The sequence below is a fragment of the Ochotona princeps genome, chromosome 9, assembly GCF_030435755.1.
Source record: "Ochotona princeps isolate mOchPri1 chromosome 9, mOchPri1.hap1, whole genome shotgun sequence".
NCBI classification, from domain to species: Eukaryota; Metazoa; Chordata; class Mammalia; order Lagomorpha; family Ochotonidae; genus Ochotona; species Ochotona princeps.
This window is the reverse complement of record NC_080840.1, coordinates 58497489-58516561: the sequence shown is the minus strand read 5'-3', so window position 1 is coordinate 58516561 and position 19073 is coordinate 58497489. Positions and strand designations below refer to the sequence as shown.

Below are 19073 nucleotides of genomic sequence, written 5' to 3'. Positions count from 1 at the left end.
AGTTGTCTCATTGTATTTAAAAATTAGAGCCTGAAGAAGTGTTTATCTAATCTCTGTTACAGATTAGACAATTTTCCAAAGTACATTTTAAAGAATTTTAGGGTTTTTGTTATTGTTAATAAATATAGCACAAAAAAAAGTGCTTGGCAAGTTTGGACAGTGCTATACTGAACAAGTTGATTTTCTTTTTTCCTTTTTTAACTGCAGGACTCCTCATAACTTAGAATATGCTTATATGTGTTATAAATCTAAAAATATATATATGTCTACATACATGTAAATAATGTATAGCGTTTCTCAGCTTGAGTTGGATTTTATTCTGTTATGTTAATGAATCTTCTATAGAGCACACTTAAGGAAATGCTTGCTCACATGATTTACTCAAGAGCTTAACAGCTAGTTAAAGATAGATATTTCAGGAAATAGGAAAGGACAGAACAACAGCAGAGGGGTACCTGGAGATAAACTCTAGGGCCTGGTGTGGTAGCCTAGCGGCTAAAGCCCTCGCCTTGCACACTCCAGGATTCTGTATGAGTGCCAGTTCTGATCCCGGAGGTTCCACTTCCCATCCAGATCCCTGCTTATGGCCTACGAAAGCAGTTGAGGATGGCCCAAAACCTTGGGACCCTGTGCCTGCATGGGAAACCCAGAGGAGGCTCCAGGCTCCTGGCTTTGAATTGGCTCAGCTCTGGCTGTTATGGCTGGAGGATCTTGCTCCCTCTGTTTCCTCCTCTTTGTATATCTGGCTTTCCAATAAAAATAAAAAATACAATTTTTAAAAACATAAACTCTTAACTTCAATACAGTTTTGGTGATTCTCTGCTTTGGCTTTTCTAAGGCACTTTGGTGTTAGCATGTGCAGTAGTATTGACTATCAAAATGCCAGGATTCTTTATAGCCACATTTTAGTACTGTGTTATATTTGGGTTAATGAAGTTCTAAGTTTGGTATAAATAAAAGTAATAACTTAATATAGCTCAGTTGGCAAATATTTCATATAGTGAGTTTAATTCTGTTATGAAGTTTATGACCTAGGGGTATATAATGAAATAATGATTTTTATCCTTTTATTGCCTCTTTATTGTAGCTTTGAAACGTTGAGAATACTTTTTTTTTTTAACTTTCTTTCCTTTGGTTCAGTCATTATTTTGGCAGATAATAGTGTTTTTAAGCAATATACTGGAAAAATAATGACACAGTAAAAATGTACCGTTGCCTCTATTATTAAGATTTGTTTTGAAAATATTTTTAGTAACCACTTTCATGTATTTTTGTTTCAAAGTTTGAGAAATGTAACCCAAGGACTTCAAACAGGACTGTCTATTTTATAAAGTCTAAGGTTGTACTCTTAAAATAAATTATTGAAAAAAAAAACAGTAGAAAAACAATATTGGTTATTTGTGAAAACTCAGATTCCGTGCCCATTTGTAGAATTTTATTTGAATGTAGCTGAACATTTGTTTGAATGTTAACTGTAGCTGTTTTCGAACAACGCAGTAGCATTGAGCAGGTGTGACAAACTGTTTTGGCCTCCATGGCCTGAAATATTTACTGTCTGCCTCTTCAGAAATTCTGCTGACCTGGTCTGTGTTAGTGAGTAATACAGTTTTAAGAATATGAAAAGAAGGAGAATTGTATTTTATATATAACCAGTTTTCTAATAGCGTTTTCTAAAAATTTCCATCCATTTGGTTCTGCTGGTTCTGTTCATTTGGTGAAAGAAATACGTTTTATTTAGTTTTCTTCCTTTTTTTCCTGTTTGCCAGAGGTTGAGGAGCAGGATGGTGGCCCATGTGGTTGCAGTGGAGTAAGTAAGGCTTTGCGTGGTAGATATGAAGCCATTGGTATAACTTGCAGCCAGATTTACTAAAGGCCTTGTGGGCTACTGTGAGGACACTGGCTTTTACTCTCAGGGAAATGAGAACAACGGCGTAGGATCTGATGTAGATTTCTAAAAGAACCACTTTGACAAGGAACAGTCAGGAAGTTACCACTGTGATGTATGCTAGGTAAGAGGCTATTTGGACTATTTTAATTGTTTTGGAGGGCGGCGCTGGGAAAGCTAAAAAACTGTATTTCTTTGGCATTTAATTTTGCATTCCTTTATGAATGAGGTAGAACATCTTCTCATACATATAACATGATTTCTGTTTCTTTTTATGTGAACTTTATAACATTATTTTTATGTTGATTTAATGATCTTTTCCTTGCAGATTTATGGTGTTTTTTGAAAGCTCCTTGTGTGCTCCTCGAGTGTAAACAGGATGAAAGCAGCTCCCTCAATGTCTGATCCTTCCAGTGTTGAGTAGTCCAGTGTGTCCGCGTTGCTGACTAAGTACACCCTCTCCCAGCATTTCCCAGCCAGATCCCGTGTACATCCTTTCACTTTGAACTTGCCCTTCTGCAAAGCCTGATTTACTTTGTTCCCATAGAACTGAGACCTTATTAGTCCGATATTCTCCCTATATCTCCCTTGCAATGAATGATTTCCTCTCACATGGAGGGAAGTGTAGTAGAGTCCCCTAAACGTAGTGGTGAGGGGGAGTGCATAACCAGTGCACCTACATTTGCAACCTTTGAGCCAAGTTTCTTAATCCCTCTGTTCTATAGTTTCCTGATATGTAAAATGCAAATGTTAAAGGCATGTATCTCGTAGGGCTGCTGTGGGAGTTGAGTGGGTTCCTACATGCACAGCTCTGGCACTCAGTAAAACTCTTATGTTAGGTGAGTTCTCTCCTTTGTTTGCTAAGTGTTTATTGAACTCCCTTTAAGTGCTGTGAATCTTGCTGACTTCCAGACCCCAGGGCTGCAGGGATGAAGGATCCCCACTTTTCTGTGTACGAGCAGTGAGCATTCCCCTTTGCAGCCTTCCTGGAATAGCATGTGGATCGTCTCCGCTGAACTTTTCCCTTTGTTGAGGAATTTTGTGATCTAATACAAGGTTCTCAAGCATTTGCAGGGGCATCCTGACCTTGAATGTGAGAGTGAAATGATACATTTATTTTGACTTCATTAGAATTATACATTGATAAGCTAAGAGTCGAATGACAACTAAAATGACATGTTTAGGTCTTCATCAGTTTGACTTCATCGTGAATTCACCAGCTCTGAAGTGTTGAGTTTCTGGCCAGAATGTTTTATGCATAACTGGGGTGATTGAGCTTCCTGAGGGATTGCCATGGTCATGCTCTTGTCAGTCGTGATCACTCTCCTGCTTTGGAGTTCTGAAAGTCAGAATTCTCAGTTACATTGTAAGTTTCTCTCCAAGTCTCACAAGAAATGTCATCCTGTGCTAATAAGATTTATGGTCTGATTTGCAAGCTTTTCTTTTGTTGAGTGAGCTTTTCAGTGGAACCATATATGCAAAAATAATGTGCAATGTGTTTGCTCAAGGTGCATTATTTACTTCCATGTTTGTCTCTAATTTTCAAAACTCTCCATGTTGGTTCTTCACATAATCAAGGAACCTTACATACATTGAGTTTGAAGGACTCACTGGATTTGCCTGACATCCTGTCTTTTTAAGAGCATATGCAAGACTTTCTCTAAATCAGTAAAGGCATAATATACTTTGTATTCTATTGAAGTTATTAGTTGTCTGTATAATCCATTTTAAAACAAAACTGTCTTATGTTCTAATCTTTTATTAAATTTAAATTAGTCATTTATGTTGATATCAATAACTTGTATTTCCAATGCAGTTTAATAGAATAAAACTGATAAAATAACATAGCTGCTATCATAAATAATTTTCTACTCTTGTTCTCTTAGCTGCTGGTTCTCTTGACTGTCCCCTTTTTCAGTGAGATGAAAATGAAGAATTTCACCTTTTTGTTTATTCTCTTGATATTTTGGGGGTAGATTTCGAATCTTAGGCAGTAATGTTTACACATATATTTAACAATTTCAGGTGTTTTTCATCATGGTTTACTGTTTTTCTGAGTTTGAGTTTCTTGGGAGCTTATTATTCGTTACTTCCCAGGATTTTTCTTTGCTTCAGTTATCAGAACCTTGACCCACTCATTTTCATTGCTGCCTTATGACTTGTTGACATTCTTATGTTCTCTGGTCAAGATACACTTCTTTAAGGATGATTAAGTTACTGGACTCCTACCCTGTGGTTGAATGACTAGTCAGGGAATAATCTGTATAGAACATATTCATAAGCATGTAAATAGATGTCATTTAAGACATAAGACAGAATTTAAAAAAATTGTAATGACATTTATTTACATTAAATTCTGGGAAAGTATTGCTCGATAATGTGGTTTTTGTTATTTTAATTTTCAGTGTAGCTTCTGTGCACTGCCTGGCATTTTGAAGTGTATCAGAGTTCCTGAATGGTGGGTGAATATCAGGTTTCCTATGGAGCTATAAAATGCTATTTTCCCTGGTGCATTATGGGCGCTGACAAGGAGCACCACTGAGCATGTGAAGTTAAAGGCTAGGAAATCTGCTAGCCTAACTGCAGCCTTTTCCTGGCACTCATGCAAGCAATGACAATAATGCAGAGTTAGCGGCTGGCCCATAGTTTCTTTGAGCTGGAGATGAAACTTACTTTTTTTTTTTTAATAGGAAATAACAAAAAGGCTCATGGGTTGCCGTAGCAGCATAGACACATTGTGGAAAGTCTTAGAAGGCTGAGGGGGTTACCTACCAGGAAGGAAGAAGGACAGATAGACTTTGATTTCTTGAGCCTTCTGTATTCTGGCACAGTGTGTGATATGTTGTGGTTACTCAGCTATTAATGGGCTGAACTGACCCTTTAGCTCAGAGCTTGCCTCCAGAGCTCAGGCTTTCTCTACTGCACTGTGTAACTCATGACAAAAGTCTGTACTTTGAGGATATTAGCATAGTATTTAAGACTCATTTCAGAATATCCTCAAGTAACTATTTTTTCCATAGCAGAGATTTTTTATATGATGAATTGTAATCTCTTATCTATTTTGTGAATAGGAACAAACCATCACAATCAGAGGTCATAATACTGACCTTTCAAAGCTCTAAGTATTACTTGACTTTCTTCCTCTGTGGCTAAATGGTATACTAGTATCATTTCTTTATCAATATTGTCTCACTTAACTGTTGCTGTGACTTGTCCCAGGGTACCTCGCAAAGGTAGAGAAGATCTGCTGGTCCTCAACTTTGTGTGTATCATGCTGTAAGCAGCACAGTTCACAGGGACTGGCCGATGTCAAAATATACTTTGATTTTCTGCAGCAATAAAGCATAAGGAGAGCCTGTCAAATTGAGGGCCATGTAGTATTTCCCAGAGAGTTTTGTAGAAAAAAATTGGCTTAAGATGATTGAAAATTGCAAAGTCTTTAATGATAATTCACAATACTTTTAGTTCAGGGTATAGTTTTCTAAAGGTCTTAACTATGCTGTTTTGTAATTTTTTAAAATGTTTATTCATATGCCAGAGAGAAAAAGAGAAGGGGTTGGAGAGAGAGACAGTTTCCATTTGCTGGTTCATTCCACAAATTCCAGGATGAAGCCAGGAGCCCAGAATTCAGTCTGGGTCTCTTGTATAGCTGACATTTACCCAAATGTTTTGAGCTGTCACATGCTGCCATCCAGGTTGCACATCAGCTGGAAGTCAGGCTTGGAAGTAGAGCCAGGCATTCTGAAATAAGATACTAGGATTCCAAGCCATGTCTTAACTGCTGTGACAAATGCCTGAAAGAATTGTCTGAAAGGATACAGATAGTTGTTTTTTAGAAAAGTAGTTTTTGAGTGAGCGATTGTATTAGCTCCAAAAGCTCTATAGAATTTCAGTGAATGATCTGATATGCTTTGCACTGAAACCCCAGGAATATATTCCAGAAAGCTTTTTGGAAATGTAAGCTGTTGAAAAGCTATACATGGATTTGCAGATTTTTTTCCCACCAAAATAAACTATCATTTAAGTCAATTTCCACTATTATTTTGAAGTACCTTCATATTGCTGATAACAGAAAAAAATTTAACATGTTTAAATTGCTGTTGTTGATAATCTGAGACTGCTTACATTGCATGAGTTTTAAAAACATTTTTCCATGTGACAGTTGCTATTAATAACTTTTAGTTTTATTACTTCCTTTGATTTCTATGTTAAAATCTTGCAATTTTTAAAGAAACAACGTAAATGTTTAATGATTATGAAAATATGAAACAAAAATATTGTTTATTGCATTTTTACAGCAGATAAGAGGACAGAATGTGTTTTACAGAGTAATTGATTAAATGTGCCTATTCCTTGGCATATCTTTGGCCTGTCTTTGTTTAGATTTTAATAATAATTTTATGATGTGCTGCAGCCAACATTTTCCTATGGAAGTATGACTCAAAATTTAATATTGGGCAACAGTGGAAAAATGGTATTTAGAATGAAAATATTTGCTTTATGTAAACCTTTCTAATAAATTTAGCTAATACATAAAGTGAAGTCAAGCTGTTAAAACAATAAGTTGGGGAAGTGCCAAGTATTTTTTGTACATTCTAATGAATATCTGTTAACTGTATATTGTCGTTAAACCGTATGCAACTATACAACTAGATGCACTCAGATTTGAACGAGACAAAATATCACAAGTATGCAGTAAGTGTAATTACTGTTTGCTTCTCCAAATGAAGCACATTAATCTTTCTGCAATACCACTGATGTAATGTCTGTATGTTACTTTTGGGAGTATTTGCAATGGGCAAGCCTCCAAAGTTGATAGTTAATTCTGATCAGCTAAAGCACTGGAGAAGTCTGGGTTAGACATTGTAACAAAGCAGTTTCTGAAACCTTTGGAAGATTCCAGTGCAAACATGTCATTTAAATATTCTATATATCACAAAAGCATTTTAACCAAAAATGCATAAAACCTCTTACAGCTATAAACTGTTTTGTGTATGTGTGTGCATGTGGGTGTATTTGCTGTTACAAATTATCCAGCATCGGAAATTAGAAAAAAAAATAGCAAAATCAGAGGAAGAAAGGAAAATGAATGTAAATATAAATTAATTAGGAAACAAAAGAATGATAGAAAAGTGTGAAATTCAATAGAATATGCACATAATCCAATAAGCTAATAGACAGATATGCAAAATGTGTGCTAATAATGGGAGAGTATATAGATGCATCAGAATCCTCAAAAAGGATTAAATGGTACAACTCATTATATAAACAATTTCAGAACCTGGAAGATTTTTTAGGAAAGCAGAAATTAGAAAAACTAACCTCAGATGAAGAAGAGAGGTTTGATTACCTAAGAAGTAACAGAATAAACTAGTCAAACACCTGCCCTGACCTTCTACCACTCAGAAGAAAAGAAACTAACCCAGTTAGTTTCAAGGAGAATTTTGGTCAAACTTGGTAAAACAGGGAGCAAATTATTTTTAGTAATCAGGTATTTTTTAAATTCAAAGGTGCCATTTTACAAAGTAAGAAACATTTAGGTAAAGATTAGCATACCAATATGAAAATCTTAGTTAAGATATTGGAACATAGCAAACAGTGTTTAGGAAAACCTTGAAAGATCACTAACCATAACCAAATGAGGTTTATTTCAGGCATGTAAAGTTGTTCTCTTCTTAGAAAATATGCACATTAAGCGATAGAAAGTAAAAACCATTGCTGTCTCCATTGATGTTGAAAATATATTTTGAAAATATATTTTGACTATAAAACTTCAGTGTGTTATAAAGACTTGAATAATTCTGTAATGTTGTAATAAGTATGTGCTACAGATAACACACCCACACCACCACCACAGCCTTCCCTTTCATTTACGCTGGTCTGTTAGCCAGCATGACACTCAAAGGCCCGACACTAGTTGTGTTCTCATTAAATAAGAAACAAGTACTGAATGTTCTTCATTAACTGCTGCTTAGTATTCTTTTCGAAGTAAAGACTGAACCATTAGGTAAAACAAATGGAAATAGGAAACAAAGATTTTTTTTTAAAAAGACATTTTATTTGTATTGGAAAGTCAGGTATACAGAGAGGAGTAGAGACGGAGAGGAAGATCTTCCATGTGATGAATCACTCCCCAAGCGGCTGCATTGGTTGGAGCTGTGCCAATCTGAAGCCAGGTGGCAGGAGCCTCCTCTGGATCTTCCTTGTCGGTACATGCAGGGTCTTAAGGCTTTGGGCTGTCCTCCACTGCTTTCCCAGGCCACAAGCAAGGAGCTGGATGGGAAGCGGGGCTGCTGGGATTAGAACCAGCATCCATATGGGATCCCGGTGCGTTCAAGGCGAGCACTTTAGCCACTAGGCCACTGCACCGGGCCCACTAAGATTTTTTTTTTTAATTTAGATATGATTGTTTATCAAGAAAGTATGAATTTTCAATAATAGAGAGAGTTTCCAGGAATTAAAAAGCTTTTATATTCACAAACAAGGGAACCCCCACCATGACCACAATGAGGCATGTATTCATTGTTAGAATATGTAAAAGCCTCTTAGGCTATGAGATAGTATGAGGAATCCTGAACTGGGTTCTGTAGTATTTGAAAGTTTTGTATTTACTTGAGAGATTAAGAGAAAGGCAAGGACTGGGGTTAGGGAAGAGAGCCAAGGCAGAAGCTGTGGATGAGCATACTCCTGTCCACTGATTGACTCTCCAAGGGCCTGCAGTGGCTGGACTTGGCTAGTCTGCAGCCAGGAGCCGGGAGCTCATGGTGTGTGTCAGGGAGTCAACTACCTGCTGCTTCACCTGCAGGTTGGCAGGAAGGGACTGTCAGAATTCAGAGTTCAACCCAGACGCTGATGAGGGACACGGGCGTTCCAAACAGTATCAGAACTGCTAGGCTAAACACCCACCCCATCCCTGAATTGTGTTGTAACGTGTTCCTAGACCCCGCATCAGGTGCATTCTGATGTTTTCTGTGTGTGACTCATATGTTGAAAAATGCTGCCCTGAGCAGCTTCCACCCCATTCCTGCAGCACCACTCATTTTACTGCTAGTTTCCAAAGTGCATCAGTGGTGGTGGTCTTGTCTTTCCCCTGTCTCAGGATGCATGTGGCCCTGCCAGGGAGCCATCTTTTCAGTTACATAGTAGAAATACTTCACTTGTCAGCCACCACATGGGAGGCATGACTTTCTTCTCCTGCTACACACTGTTCACTCGCATCCACTGTGGGGTAGGAAGTAGGTTGGTGTCCTCTGGCACCTGTGCTTTGTGAATATCCTCCATGATGGGTGCCACTTACCTAATCTGCCAAGTTCTGCATGGCTGCATTTCACAGGAATTTATCACTGATTGCTCACAAGAACTACAGTCACTTAATTCTGGTGCCTTCTGGCTTGAATGAGCACCGAGTCTTGGCAAAACTGTAACTGGTTACACTTAGTTCCACTGATTCTGTACTTGTAGTCAGAAAGCTACAAAAAAATATGCAGAAGTGCTGACTGGCCACATCTTAAAATAATGACTATAGTTCCAGTAAAATTGGAGTGCTGCCTGCAATCCTACCCTATTTTCCTGGACAATTGACTCTTGTTTTCAGAGGTGACTTCTGTGTAATCTGCAGTGGCCTTTCAGCTGTTTACCTCTTTTTGGATAAACAGTAGTAAGATCCTTTTAAATCGTATTAGATTGTATCACTTCCCTGCTTAATACCCTTCATGACTCTCATCATATTGTGGAATTAAGTGCTGATTTGCTACCAAATTATTCCTCGACCCAGTTTCCTAACTACTTATTCCTTAACACACTGTTTTCCAGGTACAAGGAAACTGTTCTTCCTTGGGGGCCTTTGCATTTGCTGTCCTATTTGCTTAGTTTTCTCCCAGGTATTTTCATGCCTAGAATTTTGTACCTCATTTGAATCTGTGTTCAAAGATCACCTCCTTTATTACTCTATTCCTTTATTGTGCCTGATTTTTCTGCCTAGCCCAACTTACTTGTTGATGTTGGTGTTTTGGTGATTGTTTCCTGAGGGCAGTCTGTGTAATCTCTAGGGACTAAAAATGGCCCTGGTTGTATTTCATGTGGTCAGAGAAGAGCAGGAGGAAGACCAAGTCAGGTAATAGTGTCCTTTTTGGGGGGTGGAGAGAGGGGAGGTTCACTCTTCCACTCCTCCCCATTCCAGTCTCCTGCAGTTTGGTAGGCTCCTTTGTGGGAATTTGCCAAGACTAAATGGGAAGAGACGTGATCACCTCAGGAGATTGTGTTGCCTGTGAGGAACAGGAAAACCCTAGGGAATATCACAATTTTTTAAGAGTTTTTTTGAGATAAAAATTCATGCAATACAAAATATATTATTTTAGCGTGCATAATTTAGTGTCATTTAGTGCTTTGAAAATGTTGCACAACTGTCACCACTCACCACTCTCTAATTCTAGAGATGTCCATTATCACCTCCTAAAAGAACCCATATCCATTAGCAGTTACGCCTCATCCCCTTCCTCCCAGTTCCTGACAGCCACTGTGTTTATGGGTTTGTCTGTCTTGGAAATCTCACCTAAATCATGCAACACATACCCTTTTGTATCTTGTTTCCTTCCCTTAATTGATGTTAAGTTCATTCATGTTGTAGGGTGTATCTGTACTTTCGTTCTTTTGACTATATAATAATCTCTTGTATGGATATTCCACATTTTGTTTACTCATTCATCAGTTAATGGATCTTTGGGTTATTAACACCTTTGGCTATTCTGAATAATGATGTATGAGTTTTTGATTGAACACTTGTTTTAGTTTCTCTTGGGCTAATGTTTGGGACTGGAATTGGTGGGCCCCTTTGTGTTCAAATTTTTGGTGAATTGCCAAATTCTTTTCCATAGTAGGACAAGAGAGAGGGTTCTAGTTTTTTCACGTCATTGCCAGTATTCGTTGATTTCTCAGTTTTTTTTTTTTTTAATGAGAGCTGTCCTAGTAAATCTGAAGTGATATCTCATGAGGTTTTGATTTGCATTTCACTGATGGGAACATCAATGTTTAAGTGGTTTAGGAGAGAAGACAAAAATGAGCAGAAGGTAGTAGGACTTTGCAGTGTGTTGTCAGCTGCTGGATGCACTCTGTCCCCTGAATCCTCCTTGGTGAATTCTATTTGGTATCTACAGATGGCTCTTGACCTTTAGAAGTTTTGAGAATCTACCAGCCCTCTTGGGTGCTTAAACTTGAGTTGCCTAGATACTCTAGTTCATTCAGATAGATGCAGCCTAGCAGAGCAATTGAGAGCACAGGTTCAACAGTGAGATTGCCTGAGATCAAATGCTAGCTCAGGTTGGCAGGCCATGGGAAAGTTAGTTACTATCTCTATTCTTTAATTACCTATCTGTAAAACGAAGCTGGGGTGGTTGTGGGAATCCAAGGAAGTTAGTATCTAAGTGCTTTGAATAGTAACTAGCACATAGTAAGTGCTTTGTGTGGTTTTGCCATAATTATGATAATGGGAATGAGGTTGCTGATTAGAAATACAGTTAGGGAAGGAGCAAAAAGATTGGTTTATGTTGGATCTAAGACTTAAGGGTGTTTATTTTTTGTTTGCAATAATGAGGCTTTTTGATAACATGCTCTGCTTTCCGTAACTCTCACTGTGGTACTAGTGTCAGTGACAGAGAATAAGGTATTTATTCTCTTGGCTTATATTCTGAATTCCGTAAGTCACTATACTAATTTATCAAAGTTTATTTTAAATACAAATTTATCTTTGTTTAGACAGGTACTATAGTTGCTTCAATTAAATATTTTCTTCTAATTTTACTTCAGTGTGACCATTTTAGTTTTAAGAAACTTGAACTTATGAAATATTTGTAATCTTTCACATTGGAGTGTCATATTCTAGCTTATGCATATTTTCTGTTTTTTTCTACACATCAAACACATTAATTCTACAAATAGAGCAGGATGTCTTTATATCTCTTAGCAAGATTATTTTTGCCTGATCTGTTTATCTTTTCTAATTTTTAAAAAAAAAATCTCAAAAATTAACACTCAGATTCCTTGAAAGGTCTATTTTCAAAATTTATAGAGATGAACAGAAAAAGAGCCATCTCCCATCTAGACATTTTATGTGTGTATATAGATAGATACGCACAAGTTTGAAAGTGAGCTAAGGACTATTTTATAGCTTTGTGATAAAACTGGTTCTTTTTCTGAAGCAAGAAAAAGAATTTGGCTAAGTAGTACCAAAAAGTGTGCACGGAGTCAAAATAATTGACATGTCATTTAAATTCTGTTTTGATCTTTATATTTCTTTAAACATAGATTCTGCAAATATTTTACAGATAAAGTAAACTGAGGTAGAAAGGTTAAGTGACATTCTGTTTTTAGTCAGTGTTAGAAATAAACACAGAAATCCAAAGCCTCTCTTTATTAGATGGGAAGATAACATTTTTATATATTTAGGGCATAAACCTGTAGAGGAGACATGAATGTTTAAGCTGTGTTGAGATTTATGAATAATGCTTTCAAATCAAGTGAGGTAATTATTTTTTAGTTTTTTTTCAAAAGTTCTAATGTTATTTGGAATATGTCTTTCTCACCTTGTAAAAGTGATATTTAGGGGAGTGGAGATGTTGAGGAATAAAGCTGTCATGGAGTGGGAGGGAGGACAAATGGTTCTCAGTTGTTTAGAAAGAAAATAGAAAGTGAGTCCATCAAGAGGGCATTCAATGGAGGAACTTCAGGGAGGATAGCAAGATATGTGGTGTAGAAAGTTATTGTAACTGACAGTCAAGTATAAATGAATGTAAAGTCTTCCTGTGATGTGAAGAAAAGCAAGACTGTAGGAATGTCAGGCATTAATTCAGAGGAACCAGGTACACCTCCTCTCTCTTATTGATTTGTAGTGTCTTGAAGGTAGGGCAAACTAAAAGATTTTCGAGATCTGAAGAAAAGTAACTTGTGTTTTATTTGCAGTTTTGTTTATTTTTTACAAGACCTCCAGTGGATAGAGGGCAGGGAGGCAGGGAAAAAGACCCTGCAGACAGCCTTTGTAAAATTTAGACTGTCAGGCAGCGAGGCATGAACGTCCATCATTCTGACTTTTTGCTTTGTGCCACTTGGATCTGTTTTTACACATGCTGTTTTTACACAGGATTTCATTGTGGAGTTTTGTTTGTTTTAGCACTCATTCAGGAAAACACCTCTGAAGTCTACCTTTGCTGACAATCTTTGGATTGGTATCTCAGATCTGCCAAAATGATGGCCAGTTTAAAAAATAAAAATGAGCAAAAGAAGAGAATAAAACACTTTTTTTTTTTGAAACATCTTAAGATAGTTTGCTGAACTCTGAAGTTAGGCACACTTGAATTTAACTCCCTGGAACTCTGTTGGGAAATTTTTCCGCTCTAAGAATGTCTCTCCAGTTTGCTGTGGGAATTTACTGAAAGAGAAACAAAATCCTGTCCACGTTGCTATATGGAATGCATGTGATCCCCTTTTGGAATGGAGTTTGGAGAAGTTGCGTAGACTCCATTGTGGAATGTGTTGATGTCCAGAGCAGTAGTTCTCAGACATTTAGTGTGCATGGAGTCACTAGGGCACTTCAAGGTTCTCATTACATCCCTAGATAGTCTGATTCATCACATCGGGGTGAAGTACAGGAATCTGTATTTCCAACAAGCAGTAAGAATAATTCTGGTAAATGTAGGATTGCCCTTTGGAGGCTGAGGTGAGGGAAGCCATGTGACCTTCAGACTTTCATAGCCTGGAAAATATAGTTTTCATGGCTCATGTTTTATCAGAGGTCACTCTTGAGGCCTAAGCAGTGGACTCAGCCTTTGAATTAAGGAAAAGCATTTGAGAACAACTATGCTAGATTGGGAAAATACATACTAATTTGTTAAAATATGTGTATCATTTACTATAAGCATCTTACTAAACTGAACTTAATATTTGACATGAGTAAAACTAAAAAGAAGGAACTCTTAAATGGAATGTCTTCCATTAAAGTTAATCATCATTGGGCTTTTATTATTAATATTATTATTTGAAAGAGTTACAGAGAAGGAGAAACAGAGAAAGTGAGGGAGTATCTGCTTGTGCCCTCTCCAGATGGCTGCGATGGTTAGGACTAGGGTAGGCTATAGCCAGAAGCTGCTTTTGGGTCTCTCACGTGGGTGACTGGGCTCCAAACAACTGGGCCGTTTCCCAGTGTTTTTCCCAGGTCATTAGCAGGGAGCTGGATCAGAAGTGGAGCAGACCAGACATGAATCAGTGCCCACATGGGATGCATGCGTTGCAGGCAGCAGCGCTACACCACTCTGCTGGCCTCTTGAATGTTTCTTTCCCAAAGGAAATAAATATTTAGAAATCGGAGTGTAACACACTAAAAAACACTCTGCATCATCTCTTTTATAATCCAATCTGGATGCCATTAATGAGAGTGCTCTGGCTAGTCTTAATTGTCATGATGATATGAGGAGATATGATATATAGGGTTCAATGCATGTGGGGTATATTATTAAGATCATTGTTAAGCACGAGGTTGAAGTGAAGCAGGAATGAAACAAATCAGGCATCTGGTCTCAGTGTTTCCTGTTGTTATTACTAGAATATTTTACTTTTTATGTTAAAAATATAGCATATTAAATTTCTCCTCTGATGTTTATACATGATAGTTTATAGGTATGTCTGTGCTCACACGCGTGCACATACACATCAATAGGAGCCATATTTGATGACCAAAAAGGAAGAGGCCCCAAGGGCTCTTTAGTGTGCAATTAATATTTTGGTCAGAAAATCAGCAGATTGTTTCAGTATGGTTATGTATTATGACATCATATTCCAGTAAAGTTATAATGAACAGAAATTTTGTTTGTCTCTGTGGCAAACCGAAATGAGCTTTGTAATTGTCAGCAGGCCTTAGTGATTACAGTGGCGCCCAGTCCCTCTCCTGTAGTTTAAGGTCTGTTAGCATTCCAGTGGACGACCTCCATTTTCAGAAGTTTATAATCAATTGTAAACATTTGCTGTACAGTGGAATCTTGCCATGTAAGATCTCAGATCAGGAGTAAATTTCTAATTTCATGTTGTCTGTTTTAAAATTTTATAGTTAGAGCCAGTTAAAAATATGCATAGAATTTTTTGAAGTTGGAAAATTTTAATTGTGTGGGCTATAAAATGAAGACTAACTGTGTTTTTCATATTATGCCTACAGCTTCGTTAATGGGACTTAGAATGAAATTGCTAATAGGAAATTGTGCACCTCAGTACACTAGTTATTGTAAACAGAGAACAAAATGATTTTTCAATGCTTTCAATAAGTCTTTGCATATTAAAAGTAGTCTTCCAATATATATTTTTTCTTCCTTTAATAGATTTGCATTTGCTAATTAAAACTGAGAATGTATGATTTATGTAATAAAAATGTGGTTATAACACTTTTTCTTAGTCTTAGAAAACTATAGTCCGAGAAAGTTGCTCTTAAGTTAGAACATTGACTTTTTCCTTTTTTTTTTTTTTTTAATACTCTGGATTTCTTGACTCCATTTGACACTGTTGATTATCCCTTCCCTTAACATTGTGTTGTAATTTCTTTTCTAACTTGGACTCTCTTTCATCTCCTTCATGGCGTCTATTGTTTCCCCTGCACTTTGATCATAGGCATCAATCAGACCTCAGCCTGAGGCTCTGTTTTTGGTTTCTTTACACTTACCCTTTCCAGGTGCTTATCCACTCATGTGGTTTCAATTATTGCCTCTGAAATCTGCATCTTCAGGACTGAACTACCTCTCTAGTCCTTCACCTTCAGTAAACCCTCATTGATTAGTCCCATCTGTCCAATAAATGCTTACAGCATGGGTGCTGTCCGGTTTATCTCAGGTTGAATATAGAACATCACTACTTGAATGTTCAGTAATCATCTAAAATACTCGGAAACCTCAGTTGTATTTTTTTTTCTTCCTGGAAACATTTTCCAGCACTGGGGTGATTTTTAGCTTATTTTTTTCAGCACTGCAATTTTAAGCCCACTATCCTATCAAACTCAATCCTATTCATTTTTCTAAATTGCTCAATCCAGTGGTCATATTTCCCAGTCATCATTTTGCTTGACCTACGAGTAGTATTAGATATCAGCAGTCTTCATTGATACACGTATTTTTCCCATGTGTCTTTCAGAAAGAATATTGTACTTACCTGGTTTTCTCCTTATCACTTCCTCTCCTGTAGTTTTCTTTGTTTTATGACTTTAAATATCACATATATAGTGATGCTTCCCAGAATTATGGAGAGCATAATTTTGGGGTCTAGACTCATAAATCCAACTGACCTCTAATATTTATCTAATAATTGAACATCTTTTGAACAGAGCTGCTTATATCCATCTCTAGCTAACCCCTCCTCTCCATTTTTTTTTCAGTCTTCACTGTCTCAGACTTCCAGGGTATACCCTGGGATCATCTTTGACTCCTCTGTAATATTCCATAGTCAGCCATCAGGTAAACCCATCATCTCTGTTTTCAGAATTCATGACGAATTCAGTATTGTTTTTGTCACTTGTACTACTATACCCTAGTTTAGACCCCCATCACCTTTTCCCTGGATTACCGCAGTAGCCTCCTTACTTCCACCATCAGTTCCTGACATTTGGTTCTCAACTTAATAGATAACACTGCTTTCCAGTGTAAGCAAGGTTGTGTCTCTTCCTGTCCAGTGCCTGGCCGTTTCACTAAAGAACCTTTACAGTGGTTACTAGGAGAAACTTTATGGCATTGGTCTTTCGTTTCATGTTCTAGCTTTCCTCTCATTCCCTCATCTCTGTAGCCATACAGGCTGTTCTTCGTCGCTTGCACATGCATGGCACACTCCTGCATTAGGGCATGTGCCCTGAGGTGTGTTGTCCTGGATTCCTTTATGATTTGCTTCCTTGTTTATCATAGGTCCTTACATTGCTGTCCTCTTCTCAAGTAAACCCTTTCTAGGTTATCCCATGTAAATCCAACCTCCCTGACACTTCAGAATCCTTTTCTCTTTAATTTTTCTTATATACATTTTCTTATATTAAATTTTATAAATACAATTTTTCTTAAGACACACATTGCCCATATTTATTGTCTGTCTTCCCCACTGGAATGTGTATTCTTCACTGTCATAGTGTCATAACTGTAATTGTCAAATTAATGGATTTTATTGCATTTCCTTTTAATTATTCCTCATGATTTCTTCCAGATTTATTTGCTTATTTTTATAGAACTTTGTTCAACCAATTATTTTAGCTTTCCCGCCACACCTTAAACATAAGACTACTGAAGTTTGTCAGTTTAAAATGAAGTACATTTTGTCATTATATTTTGATATTCACTGCTTAAGGATTGGCTTAAACTCTGATCCTTTCTTATACTGGTTCTTATTTCCTTACTATGTTGCATGATGTTCATCTCCTTGCCCCACATTTCTAATTATAAGTCTCTTTTACTGAAAGCACAATAATCTGCATGTTTCCAACTAAATGAGCCTGCCTGTCTCTAGCCTCCGTATTAACTTCCCTGACCTCAGCACCATGCCGTTTGGCTCACTTCAGCCAAAATCTGACTGAAAACTTTACATCAGGAAGACATCTGCAATATGAATACTTTTTACTAAATCAAGTTTTAGTTTTGTCTTCTATATGTATTTTTCAGAGATTTATGTACACTACTTTCTATAGATATATTGACTCACATTTTATCTTACAAGTATATTCATGAGGTTGAGACTGTATTAGGATTAATAGAGTATACTAAGTGAAACAAATATTATAATTTTATGGAAGTAACTTTAATGTTTTCCTTATTTTAGGTATCATTGCCCAATGCCTAAGATTTTCTATGTTCAGCTGACTGTAGGAAATAATGAATTTTTTGGTGAAGGAAAGACTCGACAAGCTGCTAGACACAATGCTGCAATGAAAGCCCTCCAAGCACTACAGAATGAACCGATTCCAGAAAAATCACCTCAGGTGTGGTACTGCTGAGACAGCCTCTTTTGCATATTTCCTCAGTGAGATTATTGGGAAGACAAATAAATGCATCTAATGAAGGAAAGAACTAATCTGTTCTAGCAAAGAATATTAAAGTGATGATCTGCTAAGAATGTTCTTCTCAGACTTCCTGTCTCCTACTGTAGGTTCATGTGCTCCTGCCAGCATGACTTTATGCTTCAAAACTCTGGAGTTTACTTCCCAGGCAACTTAGTATTTTGAGATTTATATATAAGAATTGGAAACAATGTTTCTTTGTGTTGCATTAAAAATTTTTTTTCGAAAGACTGAAATCCAGAGAAAGATTGGGAGATAGAAATCTTCCGTTTTCTGGTTTATTCTTCAAATGCCTACAACAGGTAGGACTTTGTCAGGTTGAACCAGGAGCCAACTCAGTCTGAGTCTCCTAGGTGGGTGTCAGGTACCCAGCCATCATCTACCACCTCCCACGGTACATGTTAGCAGAATGCTGGAATTGGAAGCACAGCTAGAACCTGAATCAGGCCACCACACCAAATGTCTAAACCTCTGTGCTTTGTATTTAATTCTACCCTTCCCCCTATTTTTTTCAGATGTATTTGTTTTTTGAAAGGCAGAGATAAGGAAAGAGAGGCAGAGAGAGAGACACATACTCACACACCTTCCACCTACTGGTTGACACCTCAGGTGGCTCACACTGGCCAGAACTTAGCCAGCCCAAAGCTATGGGCTTCCTCCAGGCTACCTATCTGGATGCAGGGGCTTAAGCACTTGGGCCATCCTCCACTGCTTTCCTAGGCCATTAGCAAGGAGCTGGATCTGAACTGAAAGTGTGGCCATATGGGATGCTGGCACTGCAGACAGTGGCATTATGCTCTGTGCCATAGTATTGGCTCTCAGTGCAACCCTCTTGAAGCATAGATTACGATGTCTTAAGCTAGACTTGAGTAATTTAAATAGGAGATGAGTCCACATTATTCTACAAAGGAGGATAGAGAGCCTTTTCTTGAGTAATCCCCATTCGTATGGCTCCAGCTGCTTTCTACACTGACTTCAAAATAGTATTTCCAGTTTAAGCATATCTAATAATATAGTCACTTTCTCATCCACATGGTTGTTTCATTTTTTTAAATTGTTTTTTATTATTTTGAAAGTCACAGTTACAGAGAGGGAGAGACACAGAGAGAGACAGATATTCCATCTACTGGTTCA

The 19073-nt window shown here is 37.4% G+C and overlaps 1 protein-coding gene across 11 annotated transcripts in view; it reads left to right on the top strand.

Moving 5' to 3' along the window:
- Window positions 1-19073, top strand: part of STAU2 (staufen double-stranded RNA binding protein 2) — a 294210-nt gene that overhangs the window by 82863 nt on the left and 192274 nt on the right. For all 11 annotated transcript variants that reach the window (XM_058668740.1, XM_058668739.1, XM_058668734.1 and 8 more), the window contains one exon: window positions 17702-17861. In XM_058668740.1, coding sequence (XP_058524723.1) covers window positions 17702-17861 — 160 coding nt within the window. The remainder of the gene's footprint in view (window positions 1-17701; window positions 17862-19073) is intronic.